Below are 26297 nucleotides of genomic sequence, written 5' to 3' on the forward strand. Positions count from 1 at the left end.
GAAAGTAAAGTAACGGGACAAATTTCGCGCGCTTTGTCCTCTAATCGCTTATGAGACTCTTTCTAGATGGCAGTACTGTTATGTTACTGTAGTCTAGTGCACTCTTGCGGGATATTTGCAAACTTATTCTAAATGTGGATAAAGTAGCCAATGGTAGAAACAAAACAACTATGTAAAACATTATCAAAACAATAATACTAAACGTCAATTAATGACGCATCGAAGCGTAATAGAGATGTGCAGAGACAGAGACTGGATAGCGAAGTTTCGTCCACTCTACATTCCTTTATTACATAGATAGTGGAACGTGAAAAACGTGTGGTGGTTGGTATGACACCCCTAGGCTGCAAGCTCTAAGCCTTCGGGTCGCCCATAAAGAGCAGTACTATGTAGAAGCCACGCCCCCAAATCGCTACTAAATGCAGCTTCCGGATGTTCCAAGGCGCAGCCTAAACACTACTAACCGTTCGGAAAACATCTATCGATACAAACAGTTCCAAAAACGTTGACCGTCGTTGTTTTTATTGGAATGAGAAATATGCGAAATTCGTCCTGATAATTTAAATTATGTAATACGTTCTTGCGAAATTTACTTTAACATATATTTTGGAGCGGCTCCGCCTCAGAGCCTTTAATTACGAGCCGCGCCTGCCCGGGGTGTACAAAAATCCCGTGTCAATGTGGGAAAGCTTGCGTTGGCCATTCTATTCCCACGTGCATGACACGTGTGTAGAACATCGCCGTCATACGAGGCTACAACAGCCGGAAAAATCGGCGGTAGCAGAACATTGCCTAAATGAGGGACACAAAATGAAATTTGAGGAAACTGTTGTGGTTGTCAACATTTCCGGTTTTTGGAACAGTGTCTACAAAGAGGCGATTGAAATTAGGATGGCTGATAATTTAATCACCAGAGACAATGGGTTTCCTCTTAGCAAAACGTGGAATCCTGTATTATCTCGCATCAAAACTGAATGTTCTTCGGTGGGGCCTTGATTGCGATACATCGTTGCCAGCAGTGTTTCACTAAGGGCGGCGCCACCTCCCTGTTTCGGAAGGCAGAAACCGTGATGGGCGGCGCATGCGCCGTGTACTGAACGGTGGCGTATATAGGACATCGTTTTGCAACCTGGCGTCAGTTCTCAGCGGGACTCATCAGCAGAAGCAGCATTTTCCTGAAGATGGTGACCAGTTGGATTGCCGAAATATCGAGTCAAGTTGATTGTAGTATCGGCAGCAAACCGGAAGAGACTTTCTTCAAAACATATGATTACACTGTGGAGCTCTTAATTTATGATGAGAAAAATTTTACATCTATAGTTTTTCTAGTTGAGATATATTTTTACTGCCTTTGGAGACGCCATTTGCCTAGTGAATGACGTTTCACGCCTTGCTTTATGTACATATTTGCTCATTTTGTTTAACATCTAGTTTCTAGTTGCACTGCAGCAATGGTTAAAATAAAATTTATTAGATGTACTAATATCAATATCTTCTGTCTACAGACCCAGTAAGAATAATTTTATGATGTACTTTCTTAGAAAAGAGAGCACAAATAGAAATTTCCCTTCACAGGAATTGCAAAGATAATTTTTTCAATGAATTGGTAACTTGTTTCGTAGAATAGGACAAGGTGATGCATCACTCTAGTGTTAACATGTGACATAGTTATTAGACATTTCCTATCTTTACTGTTATATTTGTTCTGCTTGAACTTTGTCATGTATAGATGTAAGTTATTGCATTTGCTGCTGCTGTTTGCCAGGCATAGTGTTACTGAATTTGTCTTTGTATTACTCTGTTAAGCCAGTTGTACTACTGATTTATTTTTCTTGGTGCTGCACATTGGATCGTATTAGTTGTAATGTTGCATTTGCATTGCTAATTTATATTTATTGCTACTAGCTTTGCCAATTAGCATTTTTTGTCATTGCTGTTTGTGTTAATTTGTTATCTGTTGCTGCATTCCCTCGTCCCTTAGTACATATATCTGAGCTCAGTAGATTTAAGTTAGCTTAAGAGAGGGTAGACTATATAAGAAACTCGCTATGAAGAATAGGGAAAGAATGCATTGAGAAGTTACATGAAAAAGATTTGGGCAAAAATGAGTATTGTACAATGAGAAATAATTATTTTGAGAAAGGATATGAACAAAAGAGTAGGGTTTAGGGACAGCAGGGTTAGATAGGATTTTATTTATCTTTTTTTTTTTTTTTTTTTTTTTTTTTTTTTTTTTGCAAGAGCAAATGTTGAAATAAGACGAAAGATCTATGGAATGAAGTTTTGGGTTGGACTGCAGTACCAAATGTTACGCTGAAAACATACCCTGTCCTTTCCTTTCGTGTTATTCCGCTACATGTTTGTGTACTCTTGTGTATTTGTGTTTTTCCTCTCTTTATGTGTTTAGCTGATAAGAGTTATGTTGTAAAATTTTTCTAATAATATGTTATTTACCTTGTAAAGACGTTTAGACATTATTTTCGAAAGCTATTCTGATCTTTTACATATTTACTTATGTCATAATTCCTGTAACACTGATATATATGTCTATTTCTATTCTTTTGTACAGCCTGTACTACTACAAATGTTATCTGTATTATTAAGTTTTAATGATGTTTTCTGTATCTTTGTAATTGTATTCTCATGTTATAAAATTGTAACACACCAGTTCATCAGATTAAGTGACTTGAAGTATACATTTCACTGCACACGTTTCTGTTGGTCGTAGTATATGCACAGTATGTGAGAAGTTGGGGACTGTAAGTGTTTGCACTTGTGTTAATAATTCAGCAAGGGACTGGTTAACAGCACTGCTGGTTCTAAGGACATTTCAAAAAAAATTTTTGTGAGTGCACAAGTGGTGGTTCATGGACTTGCTATATTGTCCGCAAGACTCTTCAATGGTGATTGTGCACCTGGAGAGTCGCAACAGATGGCTGCTGGCCATCTCTACCAGGACTACAGTGGGTCTGCTCTGTGATGACCTACTTAGCAATATTCTTCAAAACTTCGGCTGACTTTGTTATGGGTTTGCTCTGTTGTGGCCCATTACCTGTCAGCATGTCAAGAGACAGCACAGTCTTTCTGTTGGAAGGACAACACTACTTCTTCAAGACCGCATGGAAATCCATTAGTTCTGTGTGCTTTTTCTTTTACTGCTCAGACTTTGAAAAAAAACTGCAGTTACTGCTGTGATGAATGATCAGGACTGTATTTCTGGACTGTGAGAAAATCTTTGCTTTTGACCAACATTGCATCAATAAGTGTGTGCATTTGATATCTTTGTAATTTGTAATTCTGAATTTTTTTTTTCAAATCTGTATTGGCCACTGCCCAAAACAATTTGTAAAATTTGTTGTGGGGAGTATGGGGGCTATGTAAGCAGGCTGTTTAGGTTTTTATGTTGGTAACGCCACGTAGCACTCTGTATGAAAATCACTGACTGTGCTGTGTGCAGTCTGTGGCTGGTTGGCATTGCTGCAATATTCGCTATTGTAGTGTTGGGCAGTTGGATGTGAACAGCACATAGCAGTTGGAGGTGAGCTGCCAGCAGTGGTGGACAAGGGGAGAGAGATGGCGGAGTTTTGAGAGCAAATGATCTGGACATGTGTCCATCATAGACAGTAAATTTGTAAGACTGGATGTCATGAAGTTAAAGAGAAGCTGAATATTGACTTGGATCATGATAGAATGAAGAAAAAGCCTGGAAAACGAGCTGTTGCTAAAATTTGTCTTAATTCATTATGGGGCAAATTTGGGCAAAGGAAAAATATGAGTCAAACAGATTATGTGACCAATTTATAACGCTTTTATGAGATACTGTTGGATGATTGATTAGATAACTTAGATGTGAATTTTATCACAGAGGAAATGATTTAAATGAGATATAATTTCAAGTATCATTACGTGGAAAACAGTGCAGCTACTAATATTTTCATTGCTACATTCACTTCATCAAATGCAAGACTTAGATTATACGATATGTTAGATAAATTCGGAGGATCTGTCATATATTTGGATACCGATTCTGTAGTATATATTGATGATGGTAAAAATACTGTGGAAACAAGTTGTATGTTAGGTGAATGGACAGATGAATTACGAAATAATTGGATTACAGATTGGGCTTCAACAGGACCAAAAAGTTTTTATTATGAGAAGACAATAAGACACAATAGAAAGTAAAAGGCTTTACTCTAAATTGCAGAAATATTCAAAAGTTGAATGGTGAATCGATGATGAGGTTAATAGAAAGTGAAGTTAAAGAAAAGATACAGTTAGAATACAATCAGATAACCAGAGATGTTGATACTACAAATCTGGTCAACAAACAGATTACGAAAGACTTTTCATTTCAGTATGATAAAAGAATTGTTTTAGATAACTATGATACAGTGCGTTATGGGTATCAAAATTATCTATATCTTCTAAAGCAAATAAAAATTCATACTAAATGCCATATACAAATAGAATAAATTAGTTAGTTGCACTTTGTTGTATTCTAGATTGTTTAACTTTTTGGCTATAAGAGTGATAAACTTTCAAAAATAACGAATAAGCTCTAATGTAATTTTGTAATTTTGTAGGTAAATTATTAATTGGTAAATTAGAATCTACTATTTGTTTTACTGTCATAGAAAAGAGAGAATTGGAATTTTCTATTTCCTCCCATATTTCTATATCTGTTTCCTCGTAGTTATCAAAGTACTTTTCGTAATCTTCTCCATAAATTCTCTTTAGTGCACTAACACGTTTAGTATGCTTCAGACTGTTCAAGTGTTCTATAATTAATGACGGTTTAAAATAATCTTTGCAAGTATTACACTCAACTTGTTTCTCTCTTGCTTTATTACTTCTATCAACAAATGTGTCAAAAGGTAATTCATACCATTCATATTTATAAAGATTAAAATTTAAAACTTTATCAAAATTTTATTCTATATAAATGGACACTTTACTGAAGAAGGTCAATAATGTAAGCAAGTCTAATTTGTTGAAAAAGGTTAGTGAGCTTGATGTAAATGAGCACTATTACATTAATGACTGTGAAAGTTTAAAAACTAGATATGGTGATAAAATTTGTCTACAGCTCGATAATAAGTTTAAAATTATTTTGCCAGGAAGGTTTAATGAAATAATATCTAACTTGGACTTCCAATTTTTTAAAGATGGTGAAATTAAACTAAAATATAAAGGAATGAAGAGAATTCTAGAATTTGTTGTGTAATTTTTAAATATCGAACTCCGGCCGCAGCGTGCGCAAGAAATTGCGTAAATCCTGTCCATATGAGATCGTTAACTCCACTGGACACAAGCAGAAAGTGCTAACTACTTTATAACAGCCGTGCGACCTTCAGATAACTAGCTCCGCCTCTGATCTCTCTGTCTCTGTCGCTCTCAGCTACACTTGTCTTGCAGCAGTTAAGCAAGCTCTCTGGATGCAGAAAATTTATATTACGATATTTTTTTTATTTCTGAAGAGATTTTGGTGGTTTAAACTTTGATGTTAAGCTAATTAAACTGTTTAACAGCTATTCTGGGTAATATTATTTAAAATATTAAACTAGAAATCAGAGTAATTTTGTTTGTTCTCGAACCAAGGTTGTCACACAAATATTAGCTATATATATATATATATATATATATATATATATATATATATATATATATATATATATATATATATAAATGGAAACTTCTTTACTTTATCAAAAATCACTGGATACATCGACTGAAGTATATGGCTATAATCTCACGAAGTCAGAAGTGCATTATGCATGGGTAGTGCTAGCCATTTGACAAAACATTTTCTATCCTAGGCTGTGTACTTAATAACGACTCGAAAAAATGAAGGACTTCAGTTCATTCTGAACTTAGTCTTCGTGAAGTGTCGTGTACACAGGGCAGAGGCCTGAAACTCGGAAACGAGTAAATGGTGTTCGATAGTGAATGTTTTGCACATTTCTGTGGATCTTTCGAGAGTTGTTTCCTTATAAAAATGTCTATGTTATAAGTATGTCTAGAAGAATGAATGTGTTAGCTACACAGAAAACTACAATGAAGCTGTGTGCAAATTTTAATGATAAAATTCCGAAAGATACACTTATTTATGTGGCAACGTACGGTAAAAAGAATTTGAGATATGATTCGCAGCATAGAATTTTAGTTGAAAATTTTTAATAATTTTTTGCTTGCATCTGTATGTGACTAGTTGAATAGTTTATAAGAAAATAATGGGTCGAAAATAAGAGTTTATAAGAAAATAATAGTTTGTAAGAAAATAATATTTTGTAAGTAGATGAAGAGCATCACTAAACTATCTGCAACTGCGCTCAAGTGACAGTTACTACTCCCTTTCCATCTTATGGCAGATATTGCTCTTCTTCAACCTTAATTTCGCTTTGCATTTCATGTGGAAAAAAACTGGAAACTACCACACTGCATTCCCATGCAGTACATGGAAGAGACTGCTGTGCAAACATGATTCTGTAACTAGTATCCTGTTGAGTTATATTTATGGGAGTGTGATTCTATTGGAGGACAGTATACCAAGGACACATGAAATTTTGTCGATGGTATTTCAATCTAGTGATCAATATTAGAATAAAATGAAGCAAGATACACCAGAGATAGCATTTCTGGCATTTCCTATTGTTTTTGTTGTTGTGAGCCATGAGGTTGTGTTTCGTGCAGCGTCTGTAAACAGTATGAGTTCTACTTATTTATGTGGTATATTATATGTCAAAGTTATTTGGTGGATACTGTTAACTATTTACTTACAGGTTTTCTAGTGAATAAAATGATGTTTATTTTTAAAAGTGATTACGTAATCTGTGGGCAGCTAAGCCATACACATCGATCGTGCAGTAAGTTGTACTCTGAAACACAGGAAGGTCTTTTACTGTAGAACATGCTATACTTGTAAATGAACAGGGTTTCTTTAATATCTTAATGGTTATCCCTGTCTTGAAAATGGCACTTTAAGTTAGTTGCCAGAACCTCCTATTCCAAAATAATTTTAACTTTTAACTGGTTTTGTAACACTTATTATTTTGGTGTGCAGTAGAGTAATAAAACACATGCTTTTAGATATTGTACTGACACGATTTTCTTGATTAAAAAATATTTGATTTTGACTTGAATATTTGTGCTTATGAACATCCTTATCCTGTATTTTGGAACAGATTCTCACATTTGGAGAAACCTTAAGTTTCTGAGTAATTTTTGTAATTTCAGGTAAAGATTACAGCACACACAAATTGAATGCTATCAACACAAAATGGAATAAGAGGGAAAGGGAAAGTATATTTCTCCACTGTTACAGGGGCGAAAGACTAAAACTTGCTCCAAGGAACGACACTCTTGTGAGATACTGTTATCTCATGTCAAAGTTTAAAACTGAAAAGTTTCTTTAAGGACAATATTGTTTATCTGCCACATATGTAACTGTAATAAAGGTGGAGCAAGAGAAAGGTAACTGACAGTAATCGCTATCCAACAGTTTTGTAAAAGAATTATTTTTCCAATGTTTAGTATTTTATAAAAGTGTAGCAAAAAGATGAAACTAAATACTTTGAGTGAATTAATTAAGTGTAGGACAGGTTTTCATTATCAACCATATTTCTTTTCAAACTGATGATTTTCAATTCGAGAATAAAATTTTTAAAGTAATTCCAGTTTTCTGTGCCACTGGAGAGCACCAGTAAAGAGAGATTCTCTGTTAAATTACTTTCACTGACAAGAAAAAGTAAGATGAGTAAAACATAAATTCACTGATGGCCATTAAAATTGCTACACCAAGGAGAAATGCTGATTATAAACAGGTATTCATTGGACAAATATCTTATACTAGAACTGATATGTCATTACATTTTCACGCAATTTGGGTGCATAGATCCTGAGAAATCAGTACTCAGAACAACCACCTCTGGGCGTAGTAACAGTCTTGATATGCCTGGGCATTGATTCAAACTGAGCTTGGATGGCGTGTACAGGCACAGCTGCCCATGCAGCTTCAACACTATACCACACTTCATCAAGAGTTGTGACTGGCGTATTGAGACGAGCTATTTGCTCGGCCACCATTGACCAGACGTTTTCAATTGGTATGAGATCTGGAGAATGTGCTGGCCAGGGCAGCGGTGGAACATTTTATGTATCCAGAAAGGCCCGTACATGACCTGCAACATGCGGTCATCCATTATCCCGCTGAAATGTAGGGTTTCGCAGGGATCGAACGAAGGGTAGAGCCACAAGTCGTAACAGATCTGAAATGTAACGTCCACTGTTCAAAGTGCCGCCAATGCGAACAAGAGGTGACCGAGACGTGTAACCGATGGCACCCATACCATCACGCTGGGTGACACGCCAGTATGGCGATGACGAATACCCGCTTCTAATGTGAGTTAATCGCGATGTCGCCAAACACGGATGCGACCATCATGATGCTGTAAACAGAACCTGGATTCATCCGAAAAAATGATGTTTTGCCATTCGTGCACCCATCGCAGGCGCTCCTGTCTCTGATGTAGCATCATGGGTAACCACAGACATGGTCACCGAGCTGATAGTCCATGCTGCTGCTAACGTCGTCGAACTGTTCGTTGTCTTGAAAACGTCCCCATCTGTTGACTCAGGGATCGAGACGTGGCTCCAGGATCCGTTACAGCCATGGGGATAAGATGCCTGTCATCCCGACTGCTATTGATACGAGGCCGTTGGGCTCCAGCACGTCGTTCCGTATTACCCTCCTGAACCCACCGATTCCGTATTCTGCTAACAGTCACTGGATCTCGACCAACGCGAGCAGCAATGTCGCGATATAATAAACCGCAATCGCGATAGGCTACAATCCGACCTTTATCAAAGTCGGAAACGTGATGGTACGCATTTCTCCTCCTTACACGAGGCATCACAACAACGTTTCACCAGGCAAAGCCGGTCAACTGCTGTTTGTGAATGAGAAATCGGTTGGGAACTTTCCTGATGTCAGCACATTGTAGGTGTCGCCACCGGCGCCAACCTTGTGTGAATGCCCTGAAAAGCTAATCATTTGCATATCAGAGCATCTCCTTCCTGTCGGTTAAATTTCGCGTCTGTAGCACGTTATCTTCGTGGTGTAGCAATTTTAATGGCCAGTAGCGTAGTAATGGAAAGCAAAAGGTAATTTTACAAAAAAATATGTGCTGAATATTTACCTTTCAGAAAGATATAGTTATATTTGTATTCTTCGACAGAACTATGTTTACAGGAGAGCCTAATGTTAACGAAGCCCATCTGTATTGGAAGTGATTGTGCTGCGTTATGGACACCACACCAATAAGGTGCCATAAATATGTAAAGACCAATAATACCATTTGCTTGCTAGAAATATGCCAATTTTATGAGCAGACTCGTATCTGAATAACATAGATCATCGCTATAGAGAATGATTAAGTAAGAAATGTTTATAGAAAACAAGGACTGCAGTAATTCGTTTTTGAGCAACAAAGACGCTCATCACACTGACAGAACAGATAGCAAAAATGAAGGCAGAATATGTAGGCCACACTGTACATTTCAAGAACAAAGACACACAGCATAGCGAATAAACAGCTAATAACAGTGTAATAAGGTTAATTACTTTGAATATGAAACATAAATTAACTTTTGAGAACAGGATCAAGCGTTTTGGAACAGGAAATTCAGCTTTTTCCTTTTAAAAATCATGAAACTATTAAGAATGTTTGTGTAAAAAAACTGACTTATGGTAAGGATTTTGACTATTTAGTTTGTAGAATAGTTAAGTTACTTTTATAGCTAGCAAGTACAGACTAGGAAATTTTGTAAATTCTTTTCTTTTGAGGTTAGAAAAGTTCTAGAACACTAATGCCAGTTACTTGAAAAATTTAAGAATCACAAGAAATCCGTTGCCCAGCAACGCACAACACCTGTATAAAGTCAAACTTTAGCTACCTTACTACATGCACTCATGCCTTCGCTGTGAAATAGATTCATGTATGAGTCAGCTGGTAACTCTAGCTGAAGCATCCTTACCATAAGAGTGAGAGAAAATTATGTTAATTATCGTAAGTTAAATTAGACCTTTTCCATACATCAAATGGGACAATACCTCCTATGACATTTTGTAATGATAATTGCTAATGAAAGTATGAATTACAGCTTCTTATTTAAAGAATGTTGACGAATAAGTAATTTCCTGTTGGGGTTACATACACAGAGCAAAAAGTCAGTGAAGAAGGTGAACTGTATACCTAGCTTCAATAATAATTACTGTACAACACAGTTTAACGGAAAACACTCACTGCTACAATGATTTTATAGTTAATAACAATATAATTATTGTTAAACTGTGCCAATTTTAATTAATTTATTGCCTGAGTGAATGAGGGAATAAATGTGACACGCATGTGACGTATGGATCATTGTAATTGTGAGTAAAAAAGTGTATATGAGTGTGAGAACCTGACAGTGTAGTGCCTGTGTGATTCATATACGTGGAGGAAATTATGAACTGTAAAGAAGCCAACACAGCATATGGTAGTGTCGAACCTTGTACCATGTTGCAGTATTTTAGACATTTATAGATAATGACATTTGCTTCTATTTGTTTTTTCTGAAACGCAATAACGCTGATCCCTCAAAAGAAATCTTGATATGGTATTTCTTCATGGTAGGAGTATACTGGGTTGGGTGGACCAAAATCGAAAGCTAACTGGCTTGGCGGGTTTGGCCAAAGTTTCGCTTTAACACTAGAAATGGGATTAAGTGAGTCGAGAAATATCGGTACTCAATTCTTTCGACAATGGTAAGTGTTCCACTTAGCTTATAACTTTTTGCTACTTCTGAGTATAATAAAATTTAGGATATTGTGAAGTATCAGAATATCAAGATTAATTTATCCATTCAACTTGTTGTTGAACGTCGTGCATGTAAATTAAGGTGCTTAAAGATACAGCGATGCGGCACTTTTCACGTATTTTTGTTTTTGCAAATAGTCGTTTTGAGGTTTCGCCTATCTTCAATGGTTTATACTTAAATCTTCAGTTAGCACGTCATTAAAAACATCCAACGCAATTTGAATTCTGCAGCTGCCTTTCCAACAGTGCGGATACAACACTGTTTTTGTGCAACACAAAGTGTTACTGCTACGTTTAAAAATGTATAAAATCGGAGCAAAAACAAGCAGAAAAGAGAGGCAACTGCTGCGTCCACATTGCAATTGAAGTTGTTAATGCTGTGCTAACCGAAGATTTTCAAATGGTTTATGCCACTGAAGGTGGGTAAAAGCTCGAAACGCGTAACAACAAATATATAAAATTGCACTCGACTGCTGTATTTCTTAAAGGAGTAAAGGAGAATTTTTAACAGCGAACGTAAACAATGATTACGTAAATTATGGAATTTTTCTGTGAAAGTTGTGATTTTATTTCGAAGACTGATGTGCAGTCGTAGACGAAAACTTTCTAGGTGAAGTGAGAAGATTTGCAAAACACACACGCGAGCATTCTAACTGTAAAGTTCCATGTGTATTTTTTCAGTGCCATGTAGGAACGATAACTTTAAACTGGTTGCTAAGAGACACAGTGCTGCAAACGGGAAGAGCGTGTTCAGTTTTGTGCAGATTGTGTTCAGTTTTGTGTTTGATGCTGAAATCTACAGTGTAACACAGACATGATGGCAGATATTTGTACATAAAAATGACAATGTAACGGAGCTGGAGTTTTCGTTCAACAACTGTTGTGAATTTGGTAGTTTAGTTACAGCTGGAACTTGAATTATTTTGCAACCTCTAGACAGTATTCTGACAGCTTCCTCTATTACAGATTTCCAAGCGAACGAACACTAGATGACGTGGCAGAGAAGGCGTAATGCTGCAGAACCAGCTAACGTGAGTGTATCACTTCTAACAGGATGCAGGACAACCCACCGCGCAACAGGAAGATGCAATATTTATAGTCTAATGTAATTCATTATTAGCAGTTTGTCCTTTTATATTCACATAAGCCCCATGCACTTAGTTAATGAATCCTAATCAGATGTGCTGACATATTCAGTCTTTGTTAGATGTAGTCATACATTCCATAAGAGGCTACAATTTTCAGTTTAAAGCACCACTCACCATTAGATTCAGTTTGCAGTAGTACCAGTTAACGTTATTTGAAGTGAATATGGAATTGAGGGAATTTCATCACAGATGCAGAAGACATGTTTTGTGCGCAGTAAAGAAAACGACTAACAATAATTCACTCATTCCTTAATCACGTCTGAGACGCTTTCTTCCTAAAAGTAACAAGTGTGACGTTGAATTACTGCTGGGTGATAAACTGGAGGAGATGTGAACTTTGATGAAGTCCTTTGAAATTTAAACTGCATCTCTGTGGTGTGTGAGCGGAGAAAAGGTAACATTTCAGTGAGGGCAGTGTATTTCTAATATAAATATCGACGACCCTAAGTGCCACAATGAAGAGTACAAGCATGCTGCATAGCAGATGCACCTGCTGGCCCCTGAGCTGTGTCATTACGAGAGTTCAATAGCATCGCGCGTAGTTGTGCGTTGATAATCGAGAGTTGCACAGTAAACTCTGTTCAGAAGAAGAGCGCACGAGTGTGTGCTGTGTGTGCCGCACACGCTCACCTGTCGGTGAAGCAGCGACGCAGCGCATCCGGTGGAGTTGCAGCGGAGCTATCAGGGGGCTTCGCTTCTTTCGGAAACCTAAAAAGAAAGACAAAATAATGATAATAAAGATAGTTATGTTAATATAATTATTTAGGTACTTGTCCTAGCTTAGGGAAACGAACTCTTACATCCTGAATTAAACTGAGGCTATAAGGCCTCAACGCACAGGCTGACACTTTCTACCAACCTGGAGGACAGGTCGCACGTATCACTACGCCTGTTAATATCTCTCACCTCCTAGTATCCACCAGGACGACAATTCATTTTCGAAATATTTGTGGGAGGTTCGAAATCAAAAGAGGACACAGATATCGTCTGTTGTTGCTGAAATTAGAAACCAAGGAAAATGATCCAACTCCCTACCTTAGTACAACCAAAGTCCTTGCACTAAGAGAATTTCTTTCGTATGGACTTATGCAACCCGTTGACACCCTTTCGTCACAGATTCTTGAGGTTTTTTGTAATTAATAGCTTATTAGAAAATAATTTCAAAAGCTAACCGGCATGCATTAAGCATACTTAAACTTCTCTAGAATTGTAAGTCACGACATGAAAGTCAACGATTCCTTTGTGCTAAAGTACACATCACCATGCCATAGAATAAGCTGGTAGAACAATTGGAGAAAATGATAAAGATGGAAGTTTTCCCTTCAAATAACACCTTAAACACAGAGTCCTGTGTATGAATGTAGGCATTCGTGGCATACAGTGCTGCTGAAATCTCTCGGGTTACCATCCGGGTGACGGACTTGAAATTACACGATGTTTCCATAACTAACACTCTCATCAACTTATGGCGAAGTGTCCTGATCGCACGGGCATCCGATAGATAGTGGGCGATTTAGCTGCCCCTATCGGTAGGTTTCATGCAACCCACAAAGCATGCACAGGATTTCGGATTACTGAAGAATGGGATACAACCAATCGGCTTTGACCAATGACCTCAGAAGCCACCGCAGATTAGTATTCCACAGTTTGAACAACAAAGACGAATGTTCAGATACAAAAAAAAAAAAAAAAAAAAAAAATTACAGGACACAGAAAACAGATGGTAGATATATATCACATACATTCATATTTGGAACATAATGTTAAGTATATCGCTTCTTTGAGTCCTAGTATCCTATTCCTCAATTGAGCTCAACTGAATAACACGATAGTAGTGCAAAAAAGAAAGAAAAAAACAGGGACAGAAGTAATGTTGGCATGGTGTACTTCAGTTGATATGTAAGACTTGTATTCCCAACTTCAGCTGATCTTTATAGGTTAACTGCAATATTGAATACAAATTTAACTTATGTCGTCGTTTTTCCTTCGATAATACTAGCATCCTATTCTTCAATTGACCGATATAAGTCAACTGAAGTACTGGATACAGATTTTACAGGTGTTGCTTTCTTCGCCTCCTCTTCTTCAACTGATTCTAGTACCAGCGAAGGTGGAAATACCGACATATATAAAATTAGTGTCCCATACTTCAGCTGATCTATATCGGTCAAGTGAGGAACAGGATACTACTGTCGCAGTTCAACTGAGGTATAGGATGCAAATGTTACGTATGTCGCTTTTTTCCTTTTTAATAGCACTATTATCCTAGTCTTCAGTTGATCTACACAGGTCAACTGAAGTACGGGACACAAACTTTTGTACGTCGGTCTTTTCGTCTCTGACAGTACTAGCATCGATTGAAAAATATTGTAGTAATAGTAGCGCTAGCGAAGGCGAAAAAAACCGACTAATGTAAAATTCGTACACCGTACTGCAGTCGACGAGCCCTGCTTCAAGTCTTCCATATTCATAGGAATAGACAAATCCATAACTACAAAGAAAACTCAAAAAATAAAAGCCGTCCAGAATTATAATTAATTCTTCGAAAATATCTCAAACTCACTAACAATTAAAATAAGTACTGAATGAGTTGGAGCTAACAGATGGTTTAATACTAGCCCTGTCTTTTAAAAGCACAATTATTAATTTCACGCCACAGAAAATAACCGATTTATTATCTGTCGCTCGAAAATAAAGACATTAATATCTATGAGTAAACTATGACGTCATTAACCAAAACCGACTGGTTGTATTCCATCCTTCAGTGAACCCCAGGATTTTCATGTTCTCTCGTTAACTATGCGCAAACGGTTAGTCCTGCAGGAGAAACGAATAGGAGCTTTTTGTAGGAACTTTAATATAGTTAAATTCTGTACGCCATATGTTTTCGTTAGAGGCAGTAGTTTACGAATTATTTATGAAACAAGAACCTTCAAATGGGTTTTTCTTAAATAACTTAAAAACTGTGGACTGCACGGGAAATGTATCCCAGGAAAAAGAAATTATGTAGGGCTAATAGTCTGTGCACAGCAAGCGAGTACGAAAATCTTGTGTGTGATAGTCGAAAGCGTTGCCGGCTGCATAACACCCAGCAGAAGGGGCTGCTGAATCATTGCTGAACCATCCTATGTATCTGAGAGCAGCATGCTTCTTCCCAAACCTAACCCCCCCCCTCCCCCCCCCCCCCCCCCGCGCCACACACACAGGCGTGAGGTTTTGCGACTTGTGGTTGGGAGGGAAGGAAGGGGTGCAGGACGCCGTTCAACTCTCGGTAAATTCAATATTTTGGGTCTGAAGCGAGAGTGAATTATTTAAATAAACAAATCAAATAAATAATTCAGATTTGCCCTGATACATTAAGTGTCAACAGCTGGCTGCATTCTTGGCATACAGCTGCTAGTGAAGAGATCCATATTGAACTTAGGTCGTAACCCTCGTCCCTTTTAATAAGACTGTGATGGATCCTTATCTCAATTGGTCTCCCTGAAGTCACCGACTCGACAAAACTGTTTTGTTTTCTGAATTCAAATGTCCTTCGTTGAGGCTGTCTTCCACTGATTTATCTTTATGCCTCAGACTTAATCATCTAATGACTTCCTTGCAGTGTTGCGAGCTGCAGCGGTGAGTTTCCCCGCTGTACTGGCGGTTACACTAGCGAGGGACGCTACATATGCAAGAGATTAGCAATTGTTGATGGTTCTTCACAGAGCCAAGCATAATTTGGTTTTTTGTATTGATCTAAGGATGGCCTTGATGTTTTTTCCCCCTAGGGTGCTTTCAGTTTTCTCTGAAGGAGGACCAGTACAGTGGATGAGGGCGACTTTCTCTTGCCGATCTCTCTAACTCTTTTTTGTCGGTGGTTGTATCACTCGTTTCTTTCAGCTTACATCTAAATGGGCTTCTCTTAATCCATTTTGCCGTAACATATCTCTAAAGTGTTGCAGCTCAACTGGTGTAAGTAGGCTGTTTAGGTTTTTATGTTGGTAACACCACATAGCGCTCTATATGAAAATCACTGACTGTGCTGTGTGAAGTCTGTGGCTGGTTTGCATTCTTGAAATATTCGCTGTTGTAGTGTTGGGCAGTTGGCTGTTAACAGCGCGTAGCGTTGCGCAGTGGGAGGTGAGTCACCAGCAGTGGTGGATGTGGGGAGAGAGATGGCAGAATTTTGAGAGCGGACGATCTGGACGTGTGTCCATCATAAAGAGTAAATTTGTAATACTGGATATCATGAACTGATATATATATATATATATATATATATATATATATATATATATATATATATATATATATAATGAATTTTGAACATTATTAAGGTAAATGCATTGTTTGTTCTTTATCAAAATCTTTCATTTGCTGACTATGCCTATCAGTAGTTAGTGGCTTCAGTAGTTAGAATCTTTTATTTTGCTCGTAGTAGTGGCGCTCGCTGTATTGCAGTAGTTCGAGTAACGAAGATTTTTGTGAGGTAAGTGATTCATGAAAGGTATAGGTTACTGTTAGTCAGGGCCATTCTTTTGTAGGGATTTTTGAAAGTCGGATTGTGTTTCGCTAAAAATATTGTGTTTCAGTTTAGTGTTGCTCAGAATAAGTAAAGAGAGTAATGTCTGAGTACGTTCAGTTTTGCTCAGCTGTTTGAAAATCAAATAACGTAGAGGTTTATCAGCACAGTAGTTCACTAATTTTTCAAAGGGGGTGTTTCATTGGGAAACTATCATTGTCGCAAGTAACACGTGTCCTGTGTACTACTGATGCCAGAAACGTCTACCAATGCGCCGGATAATGGCATCTCTTTGCATGAAGACATTTCTTTTTGTTGACTGCTACTCCTAGGGTGCCGTCTGGTTTTCTTTTTATCAGTATGTCCGAAAATGGATGGCGTCAAATATGTTGTAGTCCATCGTGACCTGCATTTATCGACTAACGCTGTTCAAGTGTTCGAGGGAACCATTCAGCCCCTGTTTGCCACGTTTCCACTCAACTAAAGTTCTAGGTAATGGAATTCCAGGGACATGTGGCAAGCTCAGAAGTACATCATTAACTCGTTCGCTGATCTCACCACCACACCTGAGGCAGGTTATGGTGAAATACAGGTAATGATAGCTTCAGTATCTGGGGCTCAAAATGATCTGCTAAGAGCACCAAGGCATCTTGAAGTGATAATTCTGTTAGGTATAAATAATTTGGTTGCTTATCAATTGAAGTTTATCTGTTCTATCTTTCCTACCTTCTGTTGACCTACTACTTTGATTAATATCACACTGAAACTCTATGTCACTATAAATTTCCAGGCCAAATTTAATTAGGAGAGCTTGGGATGTGTGAGGATCTTATACCTCTCCTGCCAATGAAGGTACTATTCTTTGTAATAATTGTTCGCAGATTTATCCGCCTGTTTCCTTGCAGAACGTATATTCCATCCGTTGCTGGTTTAGCCAGTGGTAAGAGTAATCACAGGCCAATGACAATACTTTGAAATGAGTGTGACTGTTGTTTGGCGCGAGCGCTTAGGAAGGTTGTTAGTCCGCATTTTGCGGTCGATTCGAGAAGGCATTTCAGATCGATTCCGTATTTCTGGATTACCGGAAGGCTTTTGACACTGTACCACACAAGCGGCCTGTAGTAAAATTGCGTGCTTGTGGAATATCGTCTCAGTTATGTGACTGGATTTGTGACTTCCTGTCAGAGAGGTCACAGTTCATAGTAATTGAAGGAAAGTCATCGAGTAAAACAAAAGTGATTTCTGCCGTTCCCAAAATAGTGTTATAGGCGTGTTGCTGTTCCTTATCTACATAAACGATTTGAGAGTCAATCTGAACAGCCATCTTAGGTTGTTTGCAGATAACGGTGTCGCTTATCGAGTAATAAAGTCATTAGAAGATCAAAACAAATTCCAAAACGATTTACAAAAGATATTTGAATGGTGCGAAAATTGGCAATTGACCCTAAATAACGAAAAGTGTGAGGTCATCCACATGAGTGCTAAAAGGAATTCGTTAAACTTCAGATACATGATGAATCAGTCAAAGCTAAAGGCCGTAAATTCAACTAAATACCTCGGAATTACAATTACGAACAACTTAAATTGGAAGGAACACATATAAAATGTTGTGGGAAAGGCTGACCAAAGACTTATTGGCACGACACTTGGAAAATGTGATAATCTACTGAGAAGACTGCCTAAATTACGCTTGTCCGTCCTCTTTTAGAATACTGCTGCACGGTGTGGGATCCTTAGCAGATCAGACTGACTGAGTGCGTTGAAAAAGTTCAAAGAAGGGCAGCACGTTTTGCATTATCGCGAAATATGGGAGAGAGTGTCACTGAAATGATACAGGATTTGGACTGGACACCATTAGATGAAAGGCGTTTTTCATTCCGACGGAATCTTCTCCCGAAATTCCAATCACCAGCTTTCTCCTCCGAATGCGAAAATATTTTGTTGATACTGACCTAAATAGGGGGAACGATCACCACGATGAAATAGGGGAGATCAGAGCTCGTACGGAAAGTTATAGATGTTTGTTCTTTCCGCACGCTATACTAGATTGGAATAATAGGGAATTGTGAAGGTGGTTCAATGAACCCTCTGCTATGCACTTAAATGTGATCTGCAGAGTATCCATCTAGATGTAGATGTAGATGCATTGTTGAAGGGTACGTGCTAATCTGTTTTTGAGATGACTGTACGCGCCTCGTTTTGATAGCCTTAAGGTTTTAGCGTAAAACGATCAGTGTAGTATGGTGACATGAAAAATGTTGCTAAACTGAGAACACTTAATATTAATATTGTTAACGTTTTCGTTACCTCGTGCTGAGAAATTTCCTATTGGCTTCTGTCTCGGCTTTTCGACCGGTGTTTGTTTGATAATTTTTCTGACGTTTCGCCAACACGACTGGTTGACATTGCCAAAGCTGCATTCTCCATTGCTGGTGGTGGATTGGATTCGATCTGGCGAAACGTCAAAAGAGTCTTGAAACAAATATCGGCTGATGAACTCAAGACAGAAGTCAATAGGCAGTTTCTGATATTTAGTATTGCTTGGAATGAGTAACCTTTTCGGTAAAGTACCATACAGTTCGTGAGCAACTAACAGTCACTATTCTTAATCTAACCTGTCATTATCTGCTTACTCAAACTACCAGTAAATGAAGCATGTGTACCGTAACTACTTAGAGTAGATAGAGGCAACATCGTCATACGGCACCTGTCAGTAGTGATATATATGGAGACAGCGACAAGGACATCACATCCTTTTCCGATCCGGAGACCGGTTACCTGGGTCAATGTATGGTGAGTCCCTTTAGTACTTTCATTAGTGCTTAAATTCTTCAATCAATGTTGGACAGGAAGAAGAATATACCGTACATCTATGACCTTATTTAATTAGAATTGTTTCTCACCTGAATGACACGTTTCAGGAAATAACACCAATTTTCATGTGTCTCTTTAATACATTATTCATTGTATTTTTCTAAAATACAGCAGGTTACGAGAAACTGTGAGAAAGTGAAGTCATGTAAGATGATAATAAAACTCAATTAGAGATGTTATTCCCGATTGGAAATGACCTTCGCACAGTTAACCCAGAATCGTCTGTAACGAAAGAGTTTGACAATGATCCACTCTATCCACATGCAATAGTAAACGCGAGATGGGAGGAAGTGATGCAAGGAGTCATAGTATTATTGAAGGATCCTAAAAATTTTACTATTTATTTTTGGTTTTCACGTTTTTCCTTTTATTTTATTTTTTGTAGAGAACTACTGCAGGTAAACAGATTTGAGACTACGTTGTAGGAACCTACATGAGGACACATCTTGCAAAATGACATGTAATGGACAATCAGTGTCATTGTCAATAGGCAGCTCATATGATACAGTAACCTGACGCGCTACACGGAAGGGGCTGCTCACTAAATTCCGAAATCCGATCTTCGTGGAGGATGTAGAGCATATATTATTACTACCAACTTTCAAATCGCGCAATGATCACCATTCAAAGCTAAGGGAAATTAGAGCTCGTAGAGAGGCGTTCAGACAGTCGTTTTTCCGTCGCGCGATCCGCGAGTGGAACAGAGGGGAGGAAATATGACTTTGGCGCGAATTGTGTCCTTCGCCACACACCACTTGGTGGCTAGCGGAGTACATATGTAGATGTAGAATCTCAGATTACCACTGTGTACATAAACGAAATGCATGTTTAATGATTCCAATACGGTTGTTGGTTGTTGTTAGTTTGTCACCACGAAACAATTCACTGTATAACTGCCATTCCTTGTGTCTCAAAACGTTTTTTAGCAGAATCGACTTGAAAAATTTACTGCAAAAAGAAATTTGATAGTATTTTGAATGTTAATAATAACTCATTGCAGGAAACTTTCTCAGCCAAAGGGGGAGACAAGCAATAAAAATATATTAGATGTTTTTTAGACAAGTGGCATGGTGTGTCCGAAAGTTGCTGTTCTTGTGGCGGCTGTCACCGTATAGTTTTTGACGTGGGGGGTAATTACCTGATAACTGTGTCACTGTGCCTCTAGCTATCATGTTTAATGTGTTGGCGATCTTTGATTGTTGGTGGCTGGTGCGACAGAAAGCACTCAGGAGGCCGGCCCACTCGATCTCTCCAGAGGCGTTATCTCTCTGGTGTGTGAGACACTTACAACCGTTGCTGGCTTACGCGACCAAGGTGCGAGTTCCAGCATGCTGGTGCGACAATGAGCGGCCATTCTCAATCTTTTCTCACTCTCCAGCAGCAGCATCTACCAGGTGTGTGGGTGCTGACCGACCGCTATGAAGAGTCAGTGCCTCATACGTCATATACAGACACTGGCGTCGTATTCTGTAACATGGGTGGTTCGCACAGTGTCTCGGAATGGCTGTGTATCCATTCCTCTCTGGCGAGCGTTAGTCATCCTGGCCAGGCGCTGCTGCGATTCGCGGAAGGCAGCAGGGCTGGCCATCGACCCTTTCCCTGCTACCTGGAGAGCCAGGAGTTCCACAGCAGACGATGATACATGGGACTACTCCTCATTTTTCTTAGTTTATTTTAAATAAAGTGCATATTTATACTATTCCTAACCTGTTCCAATGGGTGTATCTGTTTACGGCGCTCATTTAGTGATGTGTTTTGTGTGTGTGTGTGTGTGTGTGTGTGTGTGTGTGTGTGTGTGTGTGTGTGTGTGTGTGTGTGATGTGTGTATGTGTGTATGTGTGTGTACATACTTGGATTTCTCCACCCTCATTTGCAAGTATACTATAATCCTGTACTGTAGACCCTCTAAGGCAATCTAAAAATTATATTATCAAACTTAAACACACTTTGACATCATTGTTTTTAACACATTGGAAATTCAGGGACTACTTCCTTGCAGTAAAATGTAGACTTTGTCTGTAACAAGAGTTTTATTTGTTTAAATAATGCACTTCAGTAATTGTTAAACATTAAAAGTCTAGTACTCATATACATATTTGGTTGACGATCTTGAAAGGTATGTATTTGGAATCGATCGCAACTGTATAAATTACTCGAAAACTGCAGTAGAGGGTCGTTACACTTTGTAGTGTTTACAGAAAATTTCGTTGTTTTTAACCCACTAGTATTGCTTCTAGCGTACTAATGATGCAGGGACAAGTTCTTTACAGTGAGGTGTAGTCTTGATACACAGCGGAGAGTTCATTTGTTTAAATAATATACTGTGGTAAATCTTAAACACTGAAAGCCCCATACTTAAGTGCACCTTTGGTTGACAATCTAGAAAAGTGTTTATTTTGAATACTGTGGGGAAAATCAGGTAAAAAATTGAACAAATGATAACTACATTGTAAATAATAGTGGGATATGTTCACACGTTGGAAAGCTTACAAACAATGCCCTGTAGTCAGCTCCAAATTATCCTAATTAAGACGAGAACCCTGAGGATTGCCGTTTTGGATCATTAAACATCCATCTGTCAGAAATTCATTAAGCAGGATAACACCTTATCGCACAATTCACCTTGAGGAGTGGGTGGAAGGAATAACTTAATTGCAGCTTCCAATTTTTCCCAGTGGCAATGGGTGATCCCTAATGATGCTCCCTCATGATCCTTCTTCCATTGCGAAGTACAGACTACAGCCGACGAGACTGACGTTACTGGTCTACAGTGAGAAAGAGGTATGGCAAGAATGGAGGGGGGGAGGGATGGGACTTGACTCTCCCGCCTTCATTAAGTCAGACAATTGGCCTAGAGAGATGGTAGACGAATCCGTTTTTTCCGCCACTTTTAAGTCATGCTACTGGCCTAGATAAATTGGGGAATGGTGGGGGTTGACCTTGAAAGCGAGCTCATATGTTCACAGTGGATGGGTTACCTCCACTTTCAACGCCATTTTTAGCGTTCTGTACCTTGGTAGGTAAGTCCGAAACCCTTATGGGCTCGCTTTATTGTCCAACTACTGTCTATCTCTCTGTACGACGGTTAAGACTCCTTCTCCTCAGGAACGGTTACAGATAACAAGTTTAAATTTGTGTCAGCTGATAAGATCTATGATTCCTTGGAGGTGTAAACCATTTAAGCTTCTAAGTTAATGCAGTCAAACGATACCGCCACTTCTGTCACATTTTCGATTCTCGCAAAGTCACTGATCAAAAGCTATAGTGTTCTTCCAGTTGATGAAGAATCATGAAATTTGGCAAGTAGCCGTTGATGAAGAATCATGAAATTTGGCAAGTAGCAAGGTTCCATAGTATAATTAAAGGAAAAACTCGAATCTCTTACTTTGTTATCTCAACACACAAAAAGATATTTTTTGTCATTTCTTAAGACCCCTTTCTCGGAGGAACGGGTAGGAACATCAAGCTGAAATTTATTACACATACTATCATCTACAGTCCCTTGGCGGCGAAAACATTTACGCTTCTGAGTCAATGGAATCGAAACATACGGCCATTTGTGTCACGCATTTTCACACTCGCAAACTCAATGATTGAAATGTGATAGTCTGTTGAGCTACGATCATGCAATTTGGCAAGAAACAAGTTTTCACAGTAAAAGTAAATGGGTATCCGAAAATAGTTAAATTGCCATTACATCACACGAGAAAACTATTTCAGTCGTTTTTTATCCGTCAGTTAAGACGGCATTCTCTCAGGAAATCGTAAGCGTATCGACTTCAAATCTGAGTCTCACACTAAGGTCTACAGTCGCATGTCAGTGTAAAACATTTAAATCTCTAAGTCAATAGAATCAAAAGATACGGCCACTTATGTCACATATTTCAATATACGAAAACTCTCAATAAAATCTGTAGGGTACGCCCCATGAACTAGAAACGCGAGATTTGGCAAGAAGCAAGGTTACAGTGAAAGTAAATCAAAAAATGTCTGAAGGCTTAACTTGGTGGGGAAGCTAGAATATCTGGAAAGGAAAATGCAAAGGTGCAATCTAGATATGGTGGGGGGTGTGTGTCTATCTTGGCCACAATAATGCGTTCACTATGCTGCTTATAGTAGCTAACCCGCACTCCTATTTTTTTATTCATTATTAAACCTACTCCTGCATTACCCCTATTTGATTTTGTATTTATAACCCTGTGTTCACCTGACCAGGAGTCTTGTTCCTCCTGCCACCGAACTTCACTAATTCCCACTGTATCTAACTTTAACCTACCCATTTCCCTTTTTAAATTTTCTAACCTACCTTCCCGATTAAGGGATCTGACATTCCACGCTCCGATCCGTAGAACGCCAGTTTTCTTTCTCCTGATAACGACATCCTCTTGAGTAGTCCCCGCCCGGAGATCCGAATGGGGGACTATTTTACCTCCGGAATATTTTACCCAAGAGGACGCAATTATCATTTAATCATACAGTAAAGCTGCATGTCATCGGGAAAAATTACGGCTGTAGTTTCCATGGTGGGGGGTAGTAAAGTGAAAAGAAAAGAAGACAGGAATTTCTGGTGAGATGAGTGTAGGGTAATACGAAAAGCAGCAGGAAATGGTCTAACGGGAGTAGGAACCATTACGAATAGGAATGTAGGGCAGAGAATGCGTTACTCTGAACAGTTCAGTGACAGAACTATTCTCATCAGAACTGACAGCAAACCAACACCGACAACAACAGTTCAGGTGTACACGCCGATGTCGCAAGCTAAAGATGAAGAGATAGAGAACGTATATAAGGATATTGAAAGGGTAATACCGCATGTAAAACGGGACGAAAATCTAACGGATGTGGGGGACTGGTTCTGAGCATTATGGGACTTAACTTCTGAGGTCATCGGTCCCCTAGAACTTAGAACTACTAAAACCTATCTAACCTAAGGACATCACACACATCCATGCCCGAGGCAGGATTCGAACCTGCGACCGTAACGGTCGCACGGTTCCAGACTGAAGCGCCTAGAACCACTCGGCCACAGCGGCGGGCCTATGGGGGACTGGAATGTAGTTGTAGGGAAGGAGCACAAGGAAGGCTAGGTAGTAGAAATTAGGAAGGAATGAGACTAACTGCTTTCTGCAATAAATTACAGCAAGTAATAGTGAATACTCTATTCAAGAATCACAGGAGGAGAAGGTACACTTGTAAATGGCCTGCAGATACGGGAAGCTTTTAGTTAGATTGCATCATGGTCAGGCAGAGATTCTGAAATCAGATACTGGATTGTGAGGCGTACCCAGGACCAGATACAGACTCAATTTCCAATTTAGTGGTAACAAAGAGTAGGCTGAAGTTTAAGAAACTAGACAGGAAGAATAAATACGCTAAGAAGTTGGATACGGAAGTGCTAAAGAATGATGAAATACGCTACAAGTTCTCTAAAGCAGTAGATACTGCGATAAGGAATAGCTCCAAGCATTTCAATTCAAGGAAATCTCAAGAGCTAGAAAGAAGAACATACGTAAAAGGAAGGTAACTGCGAAGAAACCGTGGGTAAAAGAAGCAATACTTCACTTGATCCATTGAAGAAACGTTTGGGGAAAATTAGGAATACAGAATTACAGGTGACAGAAATGAAGTAGACTGGAAATGCAGAGAAGCTAAAGTGAAATGGCTTGATGAAAAATCTGAAGAAATCGAGTACGAAATGGTTGCTGGTAGGACTGACTAAGCCTATAGGAAAGTCAAAACGACCTTCTGTGAAATAAAAAGCAAGGGTGCTAACATTAAGACCACAGTGGGAATTTCACTGTTGAATGCAGAGAAGGTAGATGGAAAGGGATTACTGAAGGCGTCTATGAGTGGTAACGCTTGTTTGATGAGATACGAGAAGAAACAGGAGTCGAAATAGAAGAGATAGGGGATTCAGTTTCAAAATTAAAATTTAAAAGAGCATTGGGAGGCTTAAGATCAAATAAGGCAGTCGGGATAGGTAACATTCTATCAGAATTTCTAAAATCATTGTGAGAAGTAGCAACGAAACGACTACTCACATTGGTGTATAGAATGTACGGATCTGGAGATATGCCATCTAACTTTCGGAAAAATATCGTCCACAAGATTCCGAAGACTGCACGAGCAGGCAAGTTCGAGAATTATCGCACAATCAACTTAACAGATTGTGCATCCAAGTTGCTGACAAGAATAATGTACAGAAAAATGGAGAAGAAAACAGAAGATGTGTCAGATGACGATCAGCTTCGCGTTAGGAAGGGGAAAGGCACCAAACAGGCAGTTCTGACGTTGAGGTTGGTGATGGAAGATAGAATAAAGAAAATCGAGACACGTTCATAGGATTTGTCGACCTAGAACAAGCGTCCGACAATGTCAAATGGTGCAAGATGTTCCAAATTCTTAGAAAACTACGGCTAAACTATAGGGAGAGAAGAGTAATACTCAACATGTACAAGAGTCAAGAGGGAATAATAAGAGTGGAGGACCAAGAACAAAGTGCTCGTATTAAAAAGGGTGTAGGACAGTCTTTCGCCCATACTATTCAACCTGTACATCGAAGAAACAATGATGGAATTAAAATTGCAGGTTAAAGGATATCAGTGATAAGACGCGCTGATGTCATTGCCACCCTCAGTGAAAATGAAGGATAGTTACAGGGTCGACTGAATGGAATGAACAGTCTACTGAGCACAAAATATGAACTGAGAATATGAAGAAGCATGAAAATAATGAAAAGTAACAGAAAATAGCATCAGGGTTGATGGTCACGAAGTGGATGAATTTAGTGAATTCTGCTACTTAGGCAGCAAAATAACTCATGATGGAACGGAGCAAGGAGGACATCAAAAACAGACTAGCACTCCAAACAGGGCATTTCTGGGCAAGAGAAGTCTACTAGTGTCCAACATA

At 38.7% G+C, this 26297-nt stretch overlaps 1 protein-coding gene across 1 annotated transcript in view; it reads right to left on the reverse strand.

Moving 5' to 3' along the window:
• The window catches only part of LOC126419391 (uncharacterized), a 211532-nt gene that overhangs the window by 136949 nt on the left and 48286 nt on the right, over window positions 1-26297 (reverse strand). Inside the window, exon 4 of the mRNA XM_050086579.1 lies at window positions 12638-12715. Coding sequence (XP_049942536.1) covers window positions 12638-12715 — 78 coding nt within the window. The remainder of the gene's footprint in view (window positions 1-12637; window positions 12716-26297) is intronic.

This window comes from Schistocerca serialis, chromosome 9 (assembly GCF_023864345.2).
Source record: "Schistocerca serialis cubense isolate TAMUIC-IGC-003099 chromosome 9, iqSchSeri2.2, whole genome shotgun sequence".
Taxonomy (NCBI): domain Eukaryota; kingdom Metazoa; phylum Arthropoda; class Insecta; order Orthoptera; family Acrididae; genus Schistocerca; species Schistocerca serialis.